General features: G+C 34.0%; 1 protein-coding gene across 1 annotated transcript; it reads left to right on the plus strand.

The window, feature by feature from the left end:
- Positions 1-336: 336 nt before the first annotated feature.
- Positions 337-18069, plus strand: LOC125658199 (ubiquitin-like-conjugating enzyme ATG3). The gene is made up of 10 exons (XM_048889366.2): positions 337-497; positions 5663-5704; positions 6416-6536; positions 7019-7129; positions 9203-9258; positions 10050-10175; positions 11039-11188; positions 11321-11448; positions 11751-11819; positions 17615-18069. The coding sequence occupies exons 1-10, from the start codon at positions 426-428 to the stop codon at positions 17694-17696; spliced, it is 957 nt and encodes a 318-aa protein (XP_048745323.1). The 5' UTR covers positions 337-425; the 3' UTR covers positions 17697-18069.
- The last annotated feature ends 208 nt before the right edge of the window (positions 18070-18277 follow it).

An 18277-nucleotide genomic window follows, 5' to 3' on the forward strand; every position in this document is an offset into this window, starting at 1 on the left:
ATGTGTTTTAAATTGTTGCAAATAAGAAATCTTATGAATCCAAATTTTGTTGTGATTTCATGCATGAAATAAATATCTAATAAATGAGAAGATTCGTGTAAACGCTCAAATTTCTAAAATAAAAATGTGCTTATGAAAATAAAACATTATATTTGTTAATCTTCAAGAAAATCGTCAATTAGAAAAAATGCACACATATTTTAAAAAGATATTAAGGTGAAATGACCAAATTTCATATATATATATATATATATATCTGTAATGTGAATCTGTCGCATTTATGCAGAGCAACTGTTCGACAGACCATATTTCCACTCCTAATGATCCACGCGCCTTTCGAACTCTTCTGTGAAGAAGTTGTATATTGTACAGTGTTTCCGGTTGAGAAGGAGGTTCCTCATACAATAATATTTATTGTCAAAAAAATGCAGAATGTGATTAACGCAGTGAAAGGATCAGCTCTTAGTGTTGCTGAGAAGTTCACACCTGTATTGAAGGTAAGTTTCGATGTTTTCATATGGCTTAGAAGTGTGTAAGAATCGATGAGCACGTGAGACTACGTACTTTGACAGCAGACCTCGACCATGCGCGTGACAATCAGTCATTGACGAAAACGGACTCTATAGCGAGGCCAAGAAGATTTGAAAAATAAGTACATTGTAGTACATTTGGCCTGATGTTATTATCAGAAACATATACGCCTATATATAAAAATTAAGAATGCATAGGCGCGCTCGTCGCATAAAGGATTTATGTTATCACAAGCACCTGACCTGAGTGTGGATACAGCTGGTATATGAGGTCTTATGTACATACCCCCCCCTCCCCCTTCTAGAATGAAATTATATTTTTACAGAACCAATAATTTATCCAAAATGTGTAATTTCCCACTGATCACCCTCATAAGTCATTCTGATTAGTCAGTTTGTACCTTCTGTAAGCTTTAGAGATGACCACTTGTGAGATACTAATAGAATCCTTCATTAGTACGAGTGTGGGATAGGGAAATTCCACCGAGGGGACAAGATTCGCAGTCTAGGACGAGGCTTTGCCGAGTCCTAGACAGCGAATCTTGTTCCAGAGGTGGAATTCCCCTATCCCACACGAGTTAATAATGAAGGATTATTTTTCTCACATTTTACCTACAGTTTAGTGCATAAATTTAGGAGCTTTGAGAAAATTCTAAATTATCAAAATCCTTATTTGAAATTCGATGCAAAAACTAATTAGATAGGCAGAAAGAGCATACCCGAAAATGGTTTACACTGTAAGTGTAAACTAAAAAACCCAAGGTTGTCCAACAGAAAGCTATATACATTAAAATTTAAAGATAACAATGCAACATATTTTTGCTTCATCGTGTACTGTAAATCTTCACCGTGTAACGTAAATCATAGAAAATATATGACGTCACAATCAAATGACGTCGCAGCAGTGTGAGACAGAAAAATCTCACATGGCTGTCTCACATGGGTAAAGTCTATCTCACACTGGTGATAATGTGAGAATAATATATCCTGGTGTCACCGGTTTTCGATAGTGCAGTACTATTTTTACATATTTAATATATTCAGGAATTATTTCTCACCTGAATTTTATCTTTTCTAATCAATTAACTCTATCTAAATAATATATGCTGTTTTTTGTTTAAAACTATCAAAATCCAGGTAGCATTTCAACTTTCGTTAGATCCGCCATAATCAAATTTGTTTTGACTGACGTCACCTATTTTCGATAGTAAGTATGGCACGCTGTTAGTGTTAAAACAACATTAAATAGAATGATTCTTTTATTTTTATTTTTTCGACCAAATTGATTACATTTAATAATGAACAAATAAAGCAACTTCAAACAATTTTTAAAAAGTGGTGAAGGTCCTGAAGACACACGCCCCAATGTTATTACGCCCATTTATCATATTTTAAAGTTGTCTAGGGGACTTGGAAACATTTGGCAGTAACAATTCAGCATGGACACTCATTCCACATTTTACCGACTGGAAAGCATTGGCCAAGGCCTCTGGATCATCATTCTTATAATTTCCTCTCTGGAAAATATCTGCAAAGAAATAAACAAGAAATCAATAAAAACAAATTTTAAAACAGAGATTTATTTTAAAAGCGTATGGTATTATAACTATAATGCGTTTCCATACTGTTCTCTTGAACCGATAGTTCACCCAAAGAGAGGCTTATCTATTTTTAGAACACAGCATTGAGTTTTATTATCAGACGACAGCATAGGTGAATAGGACGCTGTTTTCGACGGGAAATAATCAGATTTTTATTGTGGTTTTTTTGGCATTGGGAAAAATGGCGTTTTCAGAAAAGATGCATACAGAATTGTAGTCTTACCTCTTTGAAAAGCGTAATTCTCGATCTTTTTGGCTATCTGACACTTCTTGTTACTGACGCTGATTTTGGGAAAAAACGTTCCGAAAAATGACATTACAATATCGAATGATCGTTAAAAATAATAATCTATCGAAATTAGGATACTATCGAAAATAGGTAACGGCACAATATGTAAAGTTTCGCAACAAATCATGTAAACAAACAGGGGGCTGCCTGCTTCATTACCGATTCACGGGGTATAAACCAACTTTACTGAAGGAATTTCTGCGAATATCTCATCAGGGTAATTCTACTTATGTCTTTCAATACTTTCATCTAAATCCCATGCCATCTATTTTATTTGTTGTATTCTGCCATTTATTTTATCATACCTGAGCTTTTACATCCATTGAGAGCCTTAGAGGAGGTTGTGACATCACTTTGCATGTAATGAATAGGAGTTGTAAATATAGAACCACTGGGCCAGAAAAGTTGAAATTTACATGAAAGCTTTCTGATATACTGTATATCAGGTTTTTTCCGCGTGTATCCAATTTCCGCTTTGTTCGCGACGATTTCCGAAACACGGAAAATAAATCCGCGTAAATTTGATACAAAGTTTGCTTTTATGATGAAGATATACGACCGATCTACCACGCACATCTCAAAGTCTGTCGAAATTCACAACTATAAAAACAACGGCCTTGATTCCCCGATTCTTGATTTAAATAAACAACAACTCGGGTTTTGTTAATCAACCTCATCCGACCATATGTTGGTTATACGTCAACCAGTTGATGGCTTGAGTATAATAACTGAGTTAGTGTGTCGACTAAACAAGATCACAGCCGAACTATTACTCGTACAGTGTAGTATTAGCAATACTATAAGCCTTTTGGCTTGTTTCACAATCTATTTCATGTATAAGACATTGTTTGTAAACATTATCGAATTATTTACGAATAAATATTGTTTAAACTAAACTAAAAAAAAACTAACTATTACTCGTGCGTTTTAAAACGAAAGTGTTAGGGGCGATGATTCCCAGAATAGTCATACTCGACTGAAATCGAAAGTAGGAATTGCGTTATAATCGAAAAATGTACAGTCGTTGAATAAAGGTAACGTGAAATCACACGGAAATGTAAAAATCACGGTCGTTGATCGCGTTAGATAGGTGGTCGTTTAATACAAGTACAATAGGGTAACGCCTTGGGGTAGATTATTACAGTCACATACAGCAGTAAGTTGCTTATTTACTATAGTGTATAGAAAAGTGCAAAATCGTTGTGTGATCAGTAACTCAGAAATCGTGTAAATCGGTTCACTGTGTGAATTTTTTCATTAGAAATTAAGAGTTATACTTTCACAAGCTGGCTTCTTTTATAAGTTTAAATAATCGTGAATTATATTTTCATGATGACTTTGAAATAGTGAAAATTTGATTCGCGTAAATTTAATACACTAATTTAGGTTCTGATTCGCGGAAAAAACATGACGCGGAAAAAACCTGATATACAGTAGTGGAGATTCAAGTTGTTAAAATCATGACCCCAGGGGATATGTTGGGGCCACAATAGGGGATCAAAGTTTTACATGTGAATATATAGGGAAAATCTTTAAAAATCTTCTCAACTTAAGAACCTCCTGGCTATGAGACTGGAGATTTGAGTGAAAGCTTCCTGGTATACAGGTCCAGTCTAAATACTATTTCTACCTACGTAGGTACTTATAGCTACGTAGGTATTTAAACCTACTCCAGGTAGCTATTTTTACCTACTTTTTCCTTTACTTGCATTTCGTGGCCAAATGCAGGAACGGCGCAAGATGGTGTGTACCAAATTTCTTGATTCACTTACACTGACGATGAATACCACAAAAATATTGGACAAAAATGCAAAAATGTTTATTTTCTAACCTTTCATATTTGCATAAATAACAGCACCCAGTTTCATTTTCTAGGAGCTTAGGATCAAAACTACTTGATAAAAAGTGTAGAATGTCTTACAAATCTGTATTAATTTTAAAGTTTACCTTCATGCATTTTTACATGAAAGGTTTTTGGGGCGAATTTTCATGCATTTCCTTTGCATTCCCCACCCTCGTAAAGTATTCAAATTTACACTCCGAAGTTTTGCTGTGCACATGCACAACATGATACATAAAACGACTGAACTGTTTAAAAGATGCGCCTTAATTATTATTTATTTAAATTTTCAAAAACAGGTGAAAGTAGTTAGAAGTAGCTACTTTAAGTAGGTTTAAATACCTACGTAGCTAATAATAGCTACGTAGGTAGACTAGAAATAGTCTTTGGACTGGACCTGGTATAGACTAGATTTTTTTTAAAAAAATTCAGATCATGGTCCCCGAGGGTAGGGTGGGGCCACATTTGCGGATCAAAGTTTTACATGCTGATATATAGGTGTAAAAGGAAGGGAGAAAATGCAGTGGACCAGACCAGGATTTGAACCCGGGCTCCCTGAATTCTCTAGTCAGGTGCTCTACCAACTGAGCTATCTGGCCACTGGTGATCGAACCCGGCTGACCGTTATATAGGATTAGCTTGTTCTCCAGAACCACTGGACCAATTTGAGTCAAACTTGATACAAATCATCCTTAGGTAAAGGGGATTTGAGTTTAGTCAAAAAGGGAAATAATTTTTAAAAATGCAAAAGTAGGGTGGGATCATTTAAAAATTGCAAAATAAAGTAGTCACAAATAAAAGTTGGTTTACAGTAATCATTGAATAGAGTTCAGTTTTTGTCAAATGTAAACAACATTGTGTAACAGGAAGTGAGAAAATGCAATGGACCAGACCAAGTTTCATATCCTGGCCCCTGAATCTCCAGTCAGGTGCTCTACCAACTGAGCCTTCTGGCCGCCAGTGATCAACCCCTGGTCCCCATCTGATGGCCATATTCCTCCCTCTTTAAATGTCTTCACACCTTGAAGACATCAACCCAGGATCTTTATCCCCTGGCAGGTATTTTCACCTGTCAGTTCCAGGGGCTGGTCTACGGCACCAAATGTAACAGGAAGGGTGAAAATACAACAGACCAAGCGTTAGGTTTGAATCTTGGTCTGGTCTGCTGCATTTTCTCCCTACCTGTTACAATTGTGTATACCCTTTAATGAAAATGAAATTAAAAAACTGTTTATTCTTTAAAAAATGCATATATATTTGAATTTCAAACCATTGGGCATCATTCTAAGCCTATTTTAATGTGTTTCCTTGTAGACCAGTGAAGGCACCACCAGGATGTAATGCTTTATCTTTAACTAAAGAACTTAATTTCCTTGTTTATTTCCACATTTCTGTATTTCAGGAATCCAAGTTTAAAGAGACAGGAGTGATCACCCCTGAAGAGGTAAATTCCATTTCAATAGTCCAGCTTTTTGAACAAAAGTTCTATTTGAGCTTAATGCAAAAACTTTAAAAACCTTTTTCCAAAGCTAACATTAGAACCACACACTCTGAACAAATGGCTATGATGACAAAGATGAAATATTGATTGTCTTTGCTTATGCATGGGAGTTAATTAATATGATCGATATATTACATTTTTAAAAATGATATTTGTGAAAACAATGTCACAATAGCGGATGTATGTGACACCATTGATACAAGATTTCCCGAAAATATGTCTATATATGGAATAACCAAATGGTCAAGAGTAATGATAAAATAGTGTCAAGTGTATTGATTGAATATGAAAAAATATGTAAATATGGGGCAGATTTTCACCTTTAGAGCCCCTAGCTCTTTATGTTTAAATATGCGAGACAATTTAGGTCATTATTCAGTGCCTCTCTCCTGATGGTCCTAATGATACTCGTTAACAGGTATGGTTGTCCCTATATATATTTGGCTCTATATATTTATCAAAATTCATATGGCAACTGGAGCACATTCTTGGGGAAGTAGATATCATTACAATTTGTAAAAACATCAGAGACAAAAACATTGGAAATTTCAGTAAATGAACTTCATAGGTTAAGTTTGAACAAAAATGCAATTTTATTTGATGTAAAAATGTAGATTTAGTATCCATGACAATAGGCGAGGCTTTATTTTTCAGTTTGTGGCAGCAGGAGACCACTTAGTGCACCACTGCCCCACCTGGCAATGGTCAACAGGTGACGAGTCCAAAGTGAAACCCTACCTCCCCAAGGACAAACAATTCCTTATAACCAGAAACGGTAGTACATCTCCTCTATCAATTCAACAACAGCCCTGATACAAAGTATAAATTGCTGTAGATTATCTCAGATGAAATACATATACACGTAAGGGAGTCTGTTGGAGACTCTAACCCAGATATATTTAAGTATATACCTAAAAGTTCAGGACAGATCAACATACAAATGCACAATTAAGTTATCCATCATTACTTAAACAGAAAATAGTGGAAAACAAAAAAGTCTTTATCAATTTTTTCAATTCATATGATATGCATATAGTGTCTGTTTACTTATTTGCTACATAACAGAATATTTACATGGTTGAAATGTTTATGAAAATTTTTAAAAAGTGCATTAATTTTTTAATTGAATCCAGTAATTTTACATGCAATATTTATATATTGTTACCGTATCATATTCGTATGTTACAGCATGATATGTTTATGTTATTGTATCATATGTTTATATCATACATGTAATATCGTATTGCTGTGTTACAGTGCCGTGTTATAAAAGGGTGAAACAAGTGGACAGTCATAAAGAAGAACAGGAGAAGATTATAGAGGCAGATGATGAAGACGGAGGATGGGTGGATACACATCATTTCCCAGGTAAATACAGAGTGAGTGGATACGCATCATTTCCCAGGTAAATAGAGAGTGAGTAGATACTCATCATTTCCCAGGTAAATAGAGAGTGAGTGTATATGCATCATATCACAGGTAAATTGAGAGTGAGTGGATATGCATCATATCCCAGGTAAATAGAGAGTGAGTGGATATGCATCATTTCCCAGGTAAATACACATCATATCCAGGTAGATAGAAAGAGATAGGATACACATCATATCCCAGGTAAATACACATCATATCCCAGGTAAACAGAGAGCAATAGAATTCATTTCTCAGGTAATTAGTGATAGAATACACATCATTCCAGGTAAATTGATACGCATCATTTCCCAGGTAAATAGAATATGAAGAAATGGGAGTTGGTTTATCATAAGATCGACTGCATAGTCATTTTGAGGTGTGCATGGCATAGCTACTTAAAAGTTCAATTCTTCACTTTTTGGCAAAAGAATTATGTCGAACCAGTACTGACAATAAACAGGGAATATATTCTTACATAAAGGCATTTTTAAAATCAAAGTTTACTCAGATAGTGAATCATAATATTTACTAACATGAACTGCCATTAGGTACATTTGAAATTCTTTGCAATTCCTGCATTTGAGAACAGATTATTAATAAGAACAAATTGCATATACAAATGTACGAGGGTTATTCGATATGTAATGTGTATTGTACCACAGCGCGATAACGCTGTGCACGATTTCATGGATGATGATACTCTTGAATAGCTCTATTCGATACCTTTCCAATGGTATAAACACGAGCCTTCAGCTCCACATAGTTTTAAACTTATAGTCATTTCAATAGAGCCAGTCGTTGACCACTGTTGTAAAAATGGTTGGGAAACAGGTTGCGAATATTAAGAAATAAGAGCTTATATAAAAGTTCGCACAAAACTCGGTCATTCGGTAATGCAGATTTTTACTGAATTGGGAGAAGTTTATGGGTCTGATAAGGTATCTTATGAGACAGTTCGTAGATGGAGAAAGAAATTTCTGACTGGCACAGAGTCTGTCAAAGATGCAGCAAATTCTGGCTGACCTGTGACTGTAACAGGCAAGGCAAATGTCTCATAAGTCAGGAAAATAATTGAAAGTGAAGTCAGATACTGATATTGCCAAAACTGTTGGCATATCGCTATCGCGGGTGCATTTTATTTTGATGCATATTTTGAAAGTATGAAAGATTTATGCCAGATGGATACCGCATATATTGACAGATGACCAAAAACGGGTACAAGTACAAACTGCTAAGCAATTGCTCAAAATGTTTCCCAAATTCAATCAAAGACAATTTGCAAACATTGTTACTGGTGACGAAATATGGGTTCACTATTTCAAACCAGTAAGAAAAAATTGGAACCAAAATATTGCTAACTAAACACGGTAGAAGGCCTGTAGTTGCCAAAAGAACCATAAGCACAAAGAAGGTTCTTTATTGCATATTCTTCTCATGTGATGGTATAGCCGGACAAATTCCGCTGCTGAAGGGCAAAAGTGTTACAGGTCAGTATTACCGAGATGTTATACTAAAAAAGCTCAAGAAATATTATCATAAACGATGCCCTGTGTCAGGATTTAGGCATGTTCGTCTGCTTCATGATAATGCTCCATCACATACATCTGAGCTTGTGAAGCAATTTTTGAAGTCGGAGAAGGTTACCATCTTGCCACACCTACCATACTCTCCAGATCTAGCCCCATGCAACTTTTTTCTTTTTCCAAAACTTATTTAAAAAGTTCTTAAGTTGTCATTACAAGTCCCGACAAGCCCTTGACTCAGCCATCAGTCAGTACCTCAAAGGTCTACCTAAATCAGCGTACCATGACACACATCAGAAATGGATTCAGATATTGAAATTATGTATTTCAAACTGCGGAGAATACTTTGAAGGGATGTAATGTTCATTTCACTATTTGAGTCGAACGCTTTTGAGAAATCGTACAACACACATTACATATCGAACAGCCCTTATACATTTGAAGTGAAAGAGCAGATTATCAAAGGTTTTTTTTGTTCAATTTTCATAGCTCATTGATTGCTTTGTAGATTCAAACACAACCTCCATTCAGGATGCAGTGCAGGAAATGACCCTTGACAGCAAGGTCAGTCTGTGTTAAATTTGATTCATTAAGGACTTGGTATCATAAAGGTTTATTTTAGCCCCAAAACCTGTTAGAAGTAAATGATTCAGTACAAAAAATATCAATGTCCACTAACATAATCAGTTTTACTGAATGCATTTTTAGTGTTGTTATGTATGGTATTACATGTTTAGCTACGTTGGTCAAGGCTCAGAAATTCAGTTTTCACCTAATTCTTAGGCCTGTTTGTAGGAAACTGGTAATATTTCAATAAATAGGTTACTGGTGTGTTATTATTTTGTGACGGAGCAGTAAATGTTTCATTCCTTGCGTCTGTGATGTGTGTGCTGCGGAATCCTTATATTTTATAGGTGGCTGTTTTTGTGGGTAGCCTTATCCCAGATTTTTTAAATTTTAACAAAATACACATTTATATGGTATTTCAATATGCAGATATCCATAACATTACATGACAACAAAACAGTAAAATCCTGTCACTCTATGAAAATTGGTCCCCGTATACATGTACAGTAAAATAGGCTTGTAAGGAAGTGCTTGGGACAAAAAATTTTGATTCACTTTTAACATAATTCATTGTATTCAATAAGTTCATATTATGTTTTAAAACTTCAGGGAATGAAATCACTTTCACTGTTAGCATGAATTCATTATAAGTGTGATTGCTGTAACTGTGTTTTACTGTATTCTTTGGTACTAGTTACACAGTTTACAGTTGTGTAATAGTCTTCAAAGTCATAGTACATATGTACATCGCAGAATAGAACTTCAGTGATTTTACTGTACACTTCCAGGAGAAGGGGTCAATATCATCAGAGGAATTAAAAAAGACTGATGATGATGACGATGAAGATGATGATGAAGAGGCAATGGATATGGAGGCATTTGAACAGAGTGGAATGTTGGAAGAGGAAGACAATGTAATCTGTACTTTTAAAATTATAAATGGCTCTTGATAACTCAGGCATATCAAACCTTTGGAAATCTTTTTGGGGATTAAAAGTTCAAGTTATCAAATGTAAAAAAAAATGTGCACACTGACCAACAAGCTTTGTCATTATTCAATGTAATGTACATCTAGATATCATAATGACAATACATATAGATGTCATGCTGTAATCCACATCCCACTATTTACAGGCTGTAATCCACATCCCACTGTTTACAGGCTGTAATCCACATGCCACTTTTTACAGGCTGTAATCCACATACCACTGTTTACATACTGTAATCCATACACCACTATTTACAAGCTGTAATCCATACACCACTATTTACAGGCTGTAATCCACACACAACTGTTTACATACTGTAATCCACACATGACTGTTTACAGACTGTAATCCACACACATACCACTATTTACAGGCTGTAATCCACACACACCACAGTTTACAGGCTGTAATCCACGCACCACTATTTACAGGCTGTAATCCACATGCCACCATTTACATACTGTAATCCACACACCACTGTTTACAGGCTGTAATCCAAACACCACTATTTACAGTATGTAATCCACATGCCACTTGTTACAGGCTGTAATCCACATGCCACTGTTTACAGGCTGTAATCCACACACCACTATTTACAGGCTGTGTGTAATCCACATGCCACTGTTTATAGGCTGTGTGTAATCCACATGCCACTGTTTACAGGCTATATGTAATCCACATGCCACTATTTACAAACTGTATGTAATCCATATGCCACTATTTACATGCTGTAATCCACATACCACTATTTACAGGCTGTATTGTTATCTATGCACTGCTATTTACAGGCTGTCCTTGATCCCTCTAGTATTAGTGGACAGGACTCGGAGAATGCAGGTGTAGAAAGTGGGATACTACAGACCAGAACTTATGATCTCAATATCACATACGACAAGTACTACCAGACCCCAAGGTTGTGGCTGTTTGGATATGATGAGGTGGGTCACAAATCTGCAATCCCATTCCTTCATCAGGAGACATATTATTGAAAATTTACAGAAACATTTACAAACAAGTTTGTTTATTATCATGGAAATTTTGTAAGGTGCTACTGTGGCATTTATTTTCAGAATCGCAAACCCCTCACTGTGGAACAAATGTATGAAGACTTCAGCCAAGACCATGCAAAGAAAACAGTTACCATGGAAAGCCACCCTAATTTACCAGGGCCTCCTATGGCATCAGTTCACCCTTGCAAGTCAGAAAGAGTTTTGTTTATTGTCATGAAATATTGTACATATTGCATAGATCATCAAAATTACTTTTATGGGCAATGGAAATTCATCCAGTGAAAAATAGTTATTTTAAAATGTCTAGGAACTGTCAAAAGAGTATACATAATGGTTGATATCATGATAAGTTTGTGTATTTATTCATTCAGAATATCAATCTTTTGTCATGTATGAATGTCTTAATTTACTACATAGTATATGTATATTATGATAGGTGAATGAATTTAGACATCTGTGAATACTATTGGTACTGTGATTATTTTGATAGACACGCTGACGTGATGAAGAAGATTATACAGATGGTAGCTGATGGAGGTGGAGACCTCGGGGTCCATGTGTATCCTTTACGTGTGTGTGTGTGTGTGAAATATTATGGAAGGTGGTAGACATTTTCACAAAATATGTCACAATTCTGAAAATACTGCAGCATTGTGAATTCTAATTTAATCTGACCTCCATACATTGAAAAATTCCATGTTAGACTTCTATTTTTTCTCTCTTGTTTTTAAAGATTAAAGTGACTGTTGAAAAAATCTGGTATGTGTAATTCTGGTGGCAGCCAATATCTCTCTATCAAGTAAAGTTTTGATTTTGATCCCATTCTAATAAACCTATGCAAACTTCAACTAAATTATTTATCAATATGTAAACATGCTGTACAGGAAATAAAGTGAAAATCAGTCAAGTTGTCTACTTCATGTCTGTACTATAAATGTATGTTGAGCTTAGTTAATGATAATCAGCATCAGAATTCTCAATGCTGCAGTGTGTGTTTTCAGAACTGTGACATATTTTCCTACTACCATGTTGAATTTAATTGCAGTCAATGAACAACAAGCCCCCCTCTGGAATTAAATTCTTATTATAATGCAATGAAAACATCTCGGATAAAGAACTGGTGGTCTAGTCTCGCTTTCCCCAGACTCTCGCTCTTGAGACTTTGCTCGAGTCAGAGTCTGGTAGGATCCCTATTTCATATTTGTGATTTTATGGTGAAGCTTAGCGAGAAACAGATACATGTATCATTTCTGATTCGCTGAGAGAGACACACCTACAAAACATGGCAGAATAGAAATTCGTAGAAGCTGCGCAAGTCTGTTTATAAAGATGAAAATTAAATTTTCAACTGAAATACTTTCAAATTAATCTATACTAAACGGCGTAATTTTATAAGAAGTAAATTCATGCATGTTCCTTGATGGAAGTTGTTATTTTGGTTTAGCACACTCAGATAGTTACAGAAATAAAATAGGAATTGTACCAGAGTCTTGATTGTGTGGAGTCTTTAGAGAAGGAGTGTGGGAAAAGTGAAAATTCTAGTCTACTAGAGACACCTATCTACCTGAATGATTACAAACTTACCAACCACAATAACAATCAATATGCAGGAAATGTAACTGTTGTGAAAGCAACTCATTATCAACTCAGTGGGCTGCAAATTTAATTATGAGATAATTCAATATACTTCATTTCAAAATAACTAACTTTCTAATGTAAAGAGAAGGAAAAAAATATGGTTGGGGAATTGCTTTCATCATTTCATGATATGTGACATTTCAAAATAAAATATTTCAGTGTAATTGGAGTCAGATGTATGTGACTATTTAATGCGCTATGTATGCATTTTAATCAGAACCATAAATGTGTAACCTGTTGTTATCTGTAGAGGAATCATAAATACAGATAATAAAAACCCCAGCACTTCAAGTACATAAATACAGATAATAAAAACCTGAGCACTTCAAGTACATAAATACAGATAATAAAAACCCCAGCACTTCAAGTACATAAATACAGATAATAAAAACCCCAGCACTTCAAGTACATAAATACAGATAATAAAAACCCCAGCACTTCAAGTACATAAATACAGATAATAAAAACCCCAGCACTTCAAGTACATAAATACAGATAATAAAAACCCCAGCACTTCAAGTACATAAATACAGATAATAAAAACCCCAGCACTTCAAGTACATAAATAGAGATAATAAAAACCCCAGCACTTCAAGTACATAAATACAGATAATAAAAACCTGAGCACTTCAAGTACATAAATACAGATAATAAAAACCTGAGCACTTCAAGTACATAAATACAGATAATAAAAACCCCAGCACTTCAAGTACATAAATACAGATAATAAAAACATGAGCACTTCAAGTACATAAATACAGATAATAAAAACCCCAGCACTTCAAGTACATAAATACAGATAATAAAAACCTGAGCACTTCAAGTACATAAATACAGATAATAAAAACCTGAGCACTTCAAGTACATAAATACAGATAATAAAAACCTGAGCACTTCAAGTACATAAATATAGATAATAAAAACCCCAGCACTTCAAGTACATAAATACAGATAATAAAAACCCCAGCACTTCAAGTACATAAATACAGATATTAAAAACCTGAGCACTTCAAGTACATAAATACAGATAATAAAAACCCGAGCACTTCAAGTACATAAATACAGATAATAAAAACCCCAGCACTTCAAGTACATAAATATAGATAATAAAAACCCCAGCACTTCAAGTACATAAATACAGATAATAAAAACCCCAGCACTTCAAGTACATAAATATAGATAATAAAAACCCCAGCACTTCAAGTACATAAATACAGATAATAAAAACCCCAGCACTTCAAGTACATAAATACAGATAATAAAAACCCCAGCACTTCAAGTACATAAATACAGATAATAAAAACCCCAGCACTTCAAGTACATAAATACAGATAATAAAAACCCCAGCACTTCAAGTACATAAATACAGATAATAAAAACCTGAGCACTTCAAGTACATAAATACAGATAATAAAAACCTGAGCACTTCAAGTACATAAATACAGATAATAAAAACCCCAGCACTTCAAGTACATAAATACAGATAATAAAAACATGAGCACTTCAAGTACATAAATACAGATAATAAAAACCCCAGCACTTCAACTACATAAATACAGATAATAAAAACCTGAGCACTTCAAGTACATAAATACAGATAATAAAAACCTGAGCACTTCAAGTACATAAATACAGATAATAAAAACCTGAGCACTTCAAGTACATAAATATAGATAATAAAAACCCCAGCACTTCAAGTACATAAATACAGATAATAAAAACCCCAGCACTTCAAGTACATAAATACAGATATTAAAAACCTGAGCACTTCAAGTACATAAATACAGATAATAAAAACCCGAGCACTTCAAGTACATAAATACAGATAATAAAAACCCCAGCACTTCAAGTACATAAATATAGATAATAAAAACCCCAGCACTTCAAGTACATAAATACAGATAATAAAAACCCCAGCACTTCAAGTACATAAATATAGATAATAAAAACCCCAGCACTTCAAGTACATAAATACAGATAATAAAAACCCCAGCACTTCAAGTACATAAATACAGATAATAAAAACCTGAGCACTTCAAGTACATAAATACAGATAATAAAAACCTGAGCACTTCAAGTACATAAATACAGATAATAAAAACCTGAGCACTTCAAGTACATAAATACAGATAATAAAAACCCCAGCACTTCAAGTACATAAATACAGATAATAAAAACCTGAGCACTTCAAGTACATAAATACAGATAATAAAAACCCCAGCACTTCAAGTACATAAATACAGATAATAAAAACCCCAGCACTTCAAGTACATAAATACAGATAATAAAAACCCCAGCACTTCAAGTACATAAATATAGATAATAAAAACCCCAGCACTTCAAGTACATAAATACAGATAATAAAAACCCCAGCACTTCAAGTACATAAATATAGATAATAAAAACCCCAGCACTTCAAGTACATAAATACAGATAATAAAAACCCCAGCACTTCAAGTGCATAAATACAGATAATAAAAACCCCAGCACTTCAAGTACATAAATACAGATAATAAAAACCCCAGCACTTCAAGTACATAAATATAGATAATAAAAACCCCAGCACTTCAAGTACATAAATACAGATAATAAAAACCCCAGCACTTCAAGTACATAAATACAGATAATAAAAACCCCAGCACTTCAAGTACATAAATACAGATAATAAAAACCCCAGCACTTCAAGTACATAAATACAGATAATAAAAACCCCAGCACTTCAAGTGCATAAATACAGATAATAAAAACCCCAGCACTTCAAGTACATAAATACAGATAATAAAAACCCCAGCACTTCAAGTACATAAATACAGATAATAAAAACCTGAGCACTTCAAGTACATAAATACAGATAATAAAAACCCCAGCACTTCAAGTGCATAAATACAGATAATAAAAACCCCAGCACTTCAACTACATAAATACAGATAATAAAAACCCCAGCACTTCAAGTACATAAATATAGATAATAAAAACCCCAGCACTTCAAGTACATAAATACAGATAATAAAAACCCCAGCACTTCAAGTACATAAATACAGATAATAAAAACCCCAGCACTTCAAGTACATAAATACAGATAATAAAAACCCCAGCACTTCAAGTACATAAATACAGATAATAAAAACCCCAGCACTTCAAGTACATAAATACAGATAATAAAAACCCCAGCACTTCAAGTGCATAAATACAGATAATAAAAACCCCAGCACTTCAAGTACATAAATACAGATAATAAAAACCCCAGCACTTCAAGTACATAAATACAGATAATAAAAACCCCAGCACTTCAAGTACATAAATACAGATAATAAAAACATGAGCACTTCAAGTACATAAATACAGATAATGAAAACCCCAGCACTTCAAGTACATAACTACAGATAATAAAAACATGAGCACTTCAAGTACATAAATACAGATAATAAAAACCCCAGCACTTCAAGTGCATAAATACAGATAATAAAAACCTGAGCACTTCAAGTACATAAATACAGATAATAAAAACATGAGCACTTCAAGTACATAAATACAGATAATAAAAACATGAGCACTTCAAGTACATAAATACAGATAATAAAAACCCCAGCACTTCAAGTACATAACTACAGATAATAAAAACATGAGCACTTCAAGTACATAAATACAGATAATAAAAACCCCAGCACTTCAAGTGCATAAATACAGATAATAAAAACCTGAGCACTTCAAGTACATAAATACAGATAATAAAAACATGAGCACTTCAAGTACATAAATACAGATAATAAAAACCCCAGCACTTCAAGTACATAAATATAGATAATAAAAACCCGAGCACTTCAAGTACATAAATACAGATAATAAAAACCTGAGCACTTCAAGTACATAAATATAGATAATAAAAACCCCAGCACTTCAAGTACATAAATACAGATAATAAAAACATGAGCACTTCAAGTACATAAATACAGATAATGAAAACCCCAGCACTTCAAGTACATAAATACAGATAATAAAAACCCCAGCACTTCAAGTACATAAATACAGATAATAAAAACCCCAGCACTTCAAGTACATAAATACAGATAATAAAAACATGAGCACTTCAAGTACATAAATACAGATAATAAAAACATGAGCACTTCAAGTACATAAATACAGATAATAAAAACCTGAGCACTTCAAGTACATAAATACAGATAATAAAAACCTGAGCACTTCAAGTACATAAATACAGATAATAAAAACCCCAGCACTTCAAGTACATAAATACAGATAATAAAAACCTGAGCACTTCAAGTACATAAATACAGATAATAAAAACCCCAGCACTTCAAGTACATAAATACAGATAATAAAAACCCCAGCACTTCAAGTACATAAATACAGATAATAAAAACATGAGCACTTCAAGTACATAAATATAGATAATAAAAACCCCAGCACTTCAAGTGCCTTACCCAAGATCTATAGGGATATATCAGTGATCTGTTTAATATTAAGTTGGGTTTTTTTTCCCCATAAATATATAGATAAGTTCTTTGTTTATTAACTTTTTGTCAAGGTAAGGTAGAAACACATTTCTCTACCTAGCTTTAGCTACAGACCAGTTCTCTGACAGATGTGGGTACTAGTAACTATGTCTTGCTTATACTTCTTTAATTGAATAGCAATCTTTGAACAAATTCATCCATTATTTTCCTTCTGGGATTGTTAAACCTTGACTTCAAACAGATATCTAATGATTTTCTTAAAATTTGTGCAAGCAGTGATTCCTACCATAGAGTATGACTTTACACGTGACTTCAGCATGTGACCACTAATCACCATTATGTGTATCATTTTACCAAACACAGGTCACATGACAGTCATACTTTTATCATGTGATCATATGATTATGACTGAAGCTTGGAAATTTCCAGAGGGAGTTTTATTTTTACTTTGGTCATAAAATGGTTATTGACTTTATTATTTATTGTTACATGGTATGTTTGGGTACTTGCATGGTTACTTGTACAGAGTGGACGTCCTACATGTATTATCACATCTGTGTAAAGTGTTCCTTTTAAAATAACAGTTGCATTATAGGGGTACGGCAAATACACATGTTCTGCTATCATGTTTTCTTTAAGACATACATGTAATGCTATATATATTTAAGAAATAATGAACTTGTTGAATATAAAGAATCTTGAGTTGTGTTAAATATTCCTTTTAGAAAAGGCCATATGGTATGGGTTTTTGTTGTTGTTTTTTTACATCCATTGGCTGGAAACTTCCCATAGAACTCCAATCAATGAAACAAATTCACAACTTCCCATAGAAATCCAGTCAATGAAACAAAGTCACAACTTCCCATAGAAATCCAGTCAATGAAACAAAGTCACAACTTCCCAT

Source organism: Ostrea edulis, chromosome 9 (genome assembly GCF_947568905.1).
Source record: "Ostrea edulis chromosome 9, xbOstEdul1.1, whole genome shotgun sequence".
In the NCBI taxonomy this organism is placed as follows: Eukaryota; Metazoa; Mollusca; class Bivalvia; order Ostreida; family Ostreidae; genus Ostrea; species Ostrea edulis.

What these genes read in the sequence shown, in the direction of transcription:
- LOC125658199 (XM_048889366.2), top strand. Translation starts at nt 426, where the DNA reads ATGCAGAATGTGATTAACGCAGTGAAAGGATCAGCTCTTAGTGTTGCT. An exon ending in GAGTGATCACCCCTGAAGAG is followed by an intron (nt 5,705 to 6,415) that starts GTAAATTCCATT and finishes TTTATTTTTCAG; the next exon opens with TTTGTGGCAGCAGGAGACCA. An exon ending in ATTCCTTATAACCAGAAACG is followed by an intron (nt 6,537 to 7,018) that starts GTAGTACATCTC and finishes GCTGTGTTACAG; the next exon opens with TGCCGTGTTATAAAAGGGTG.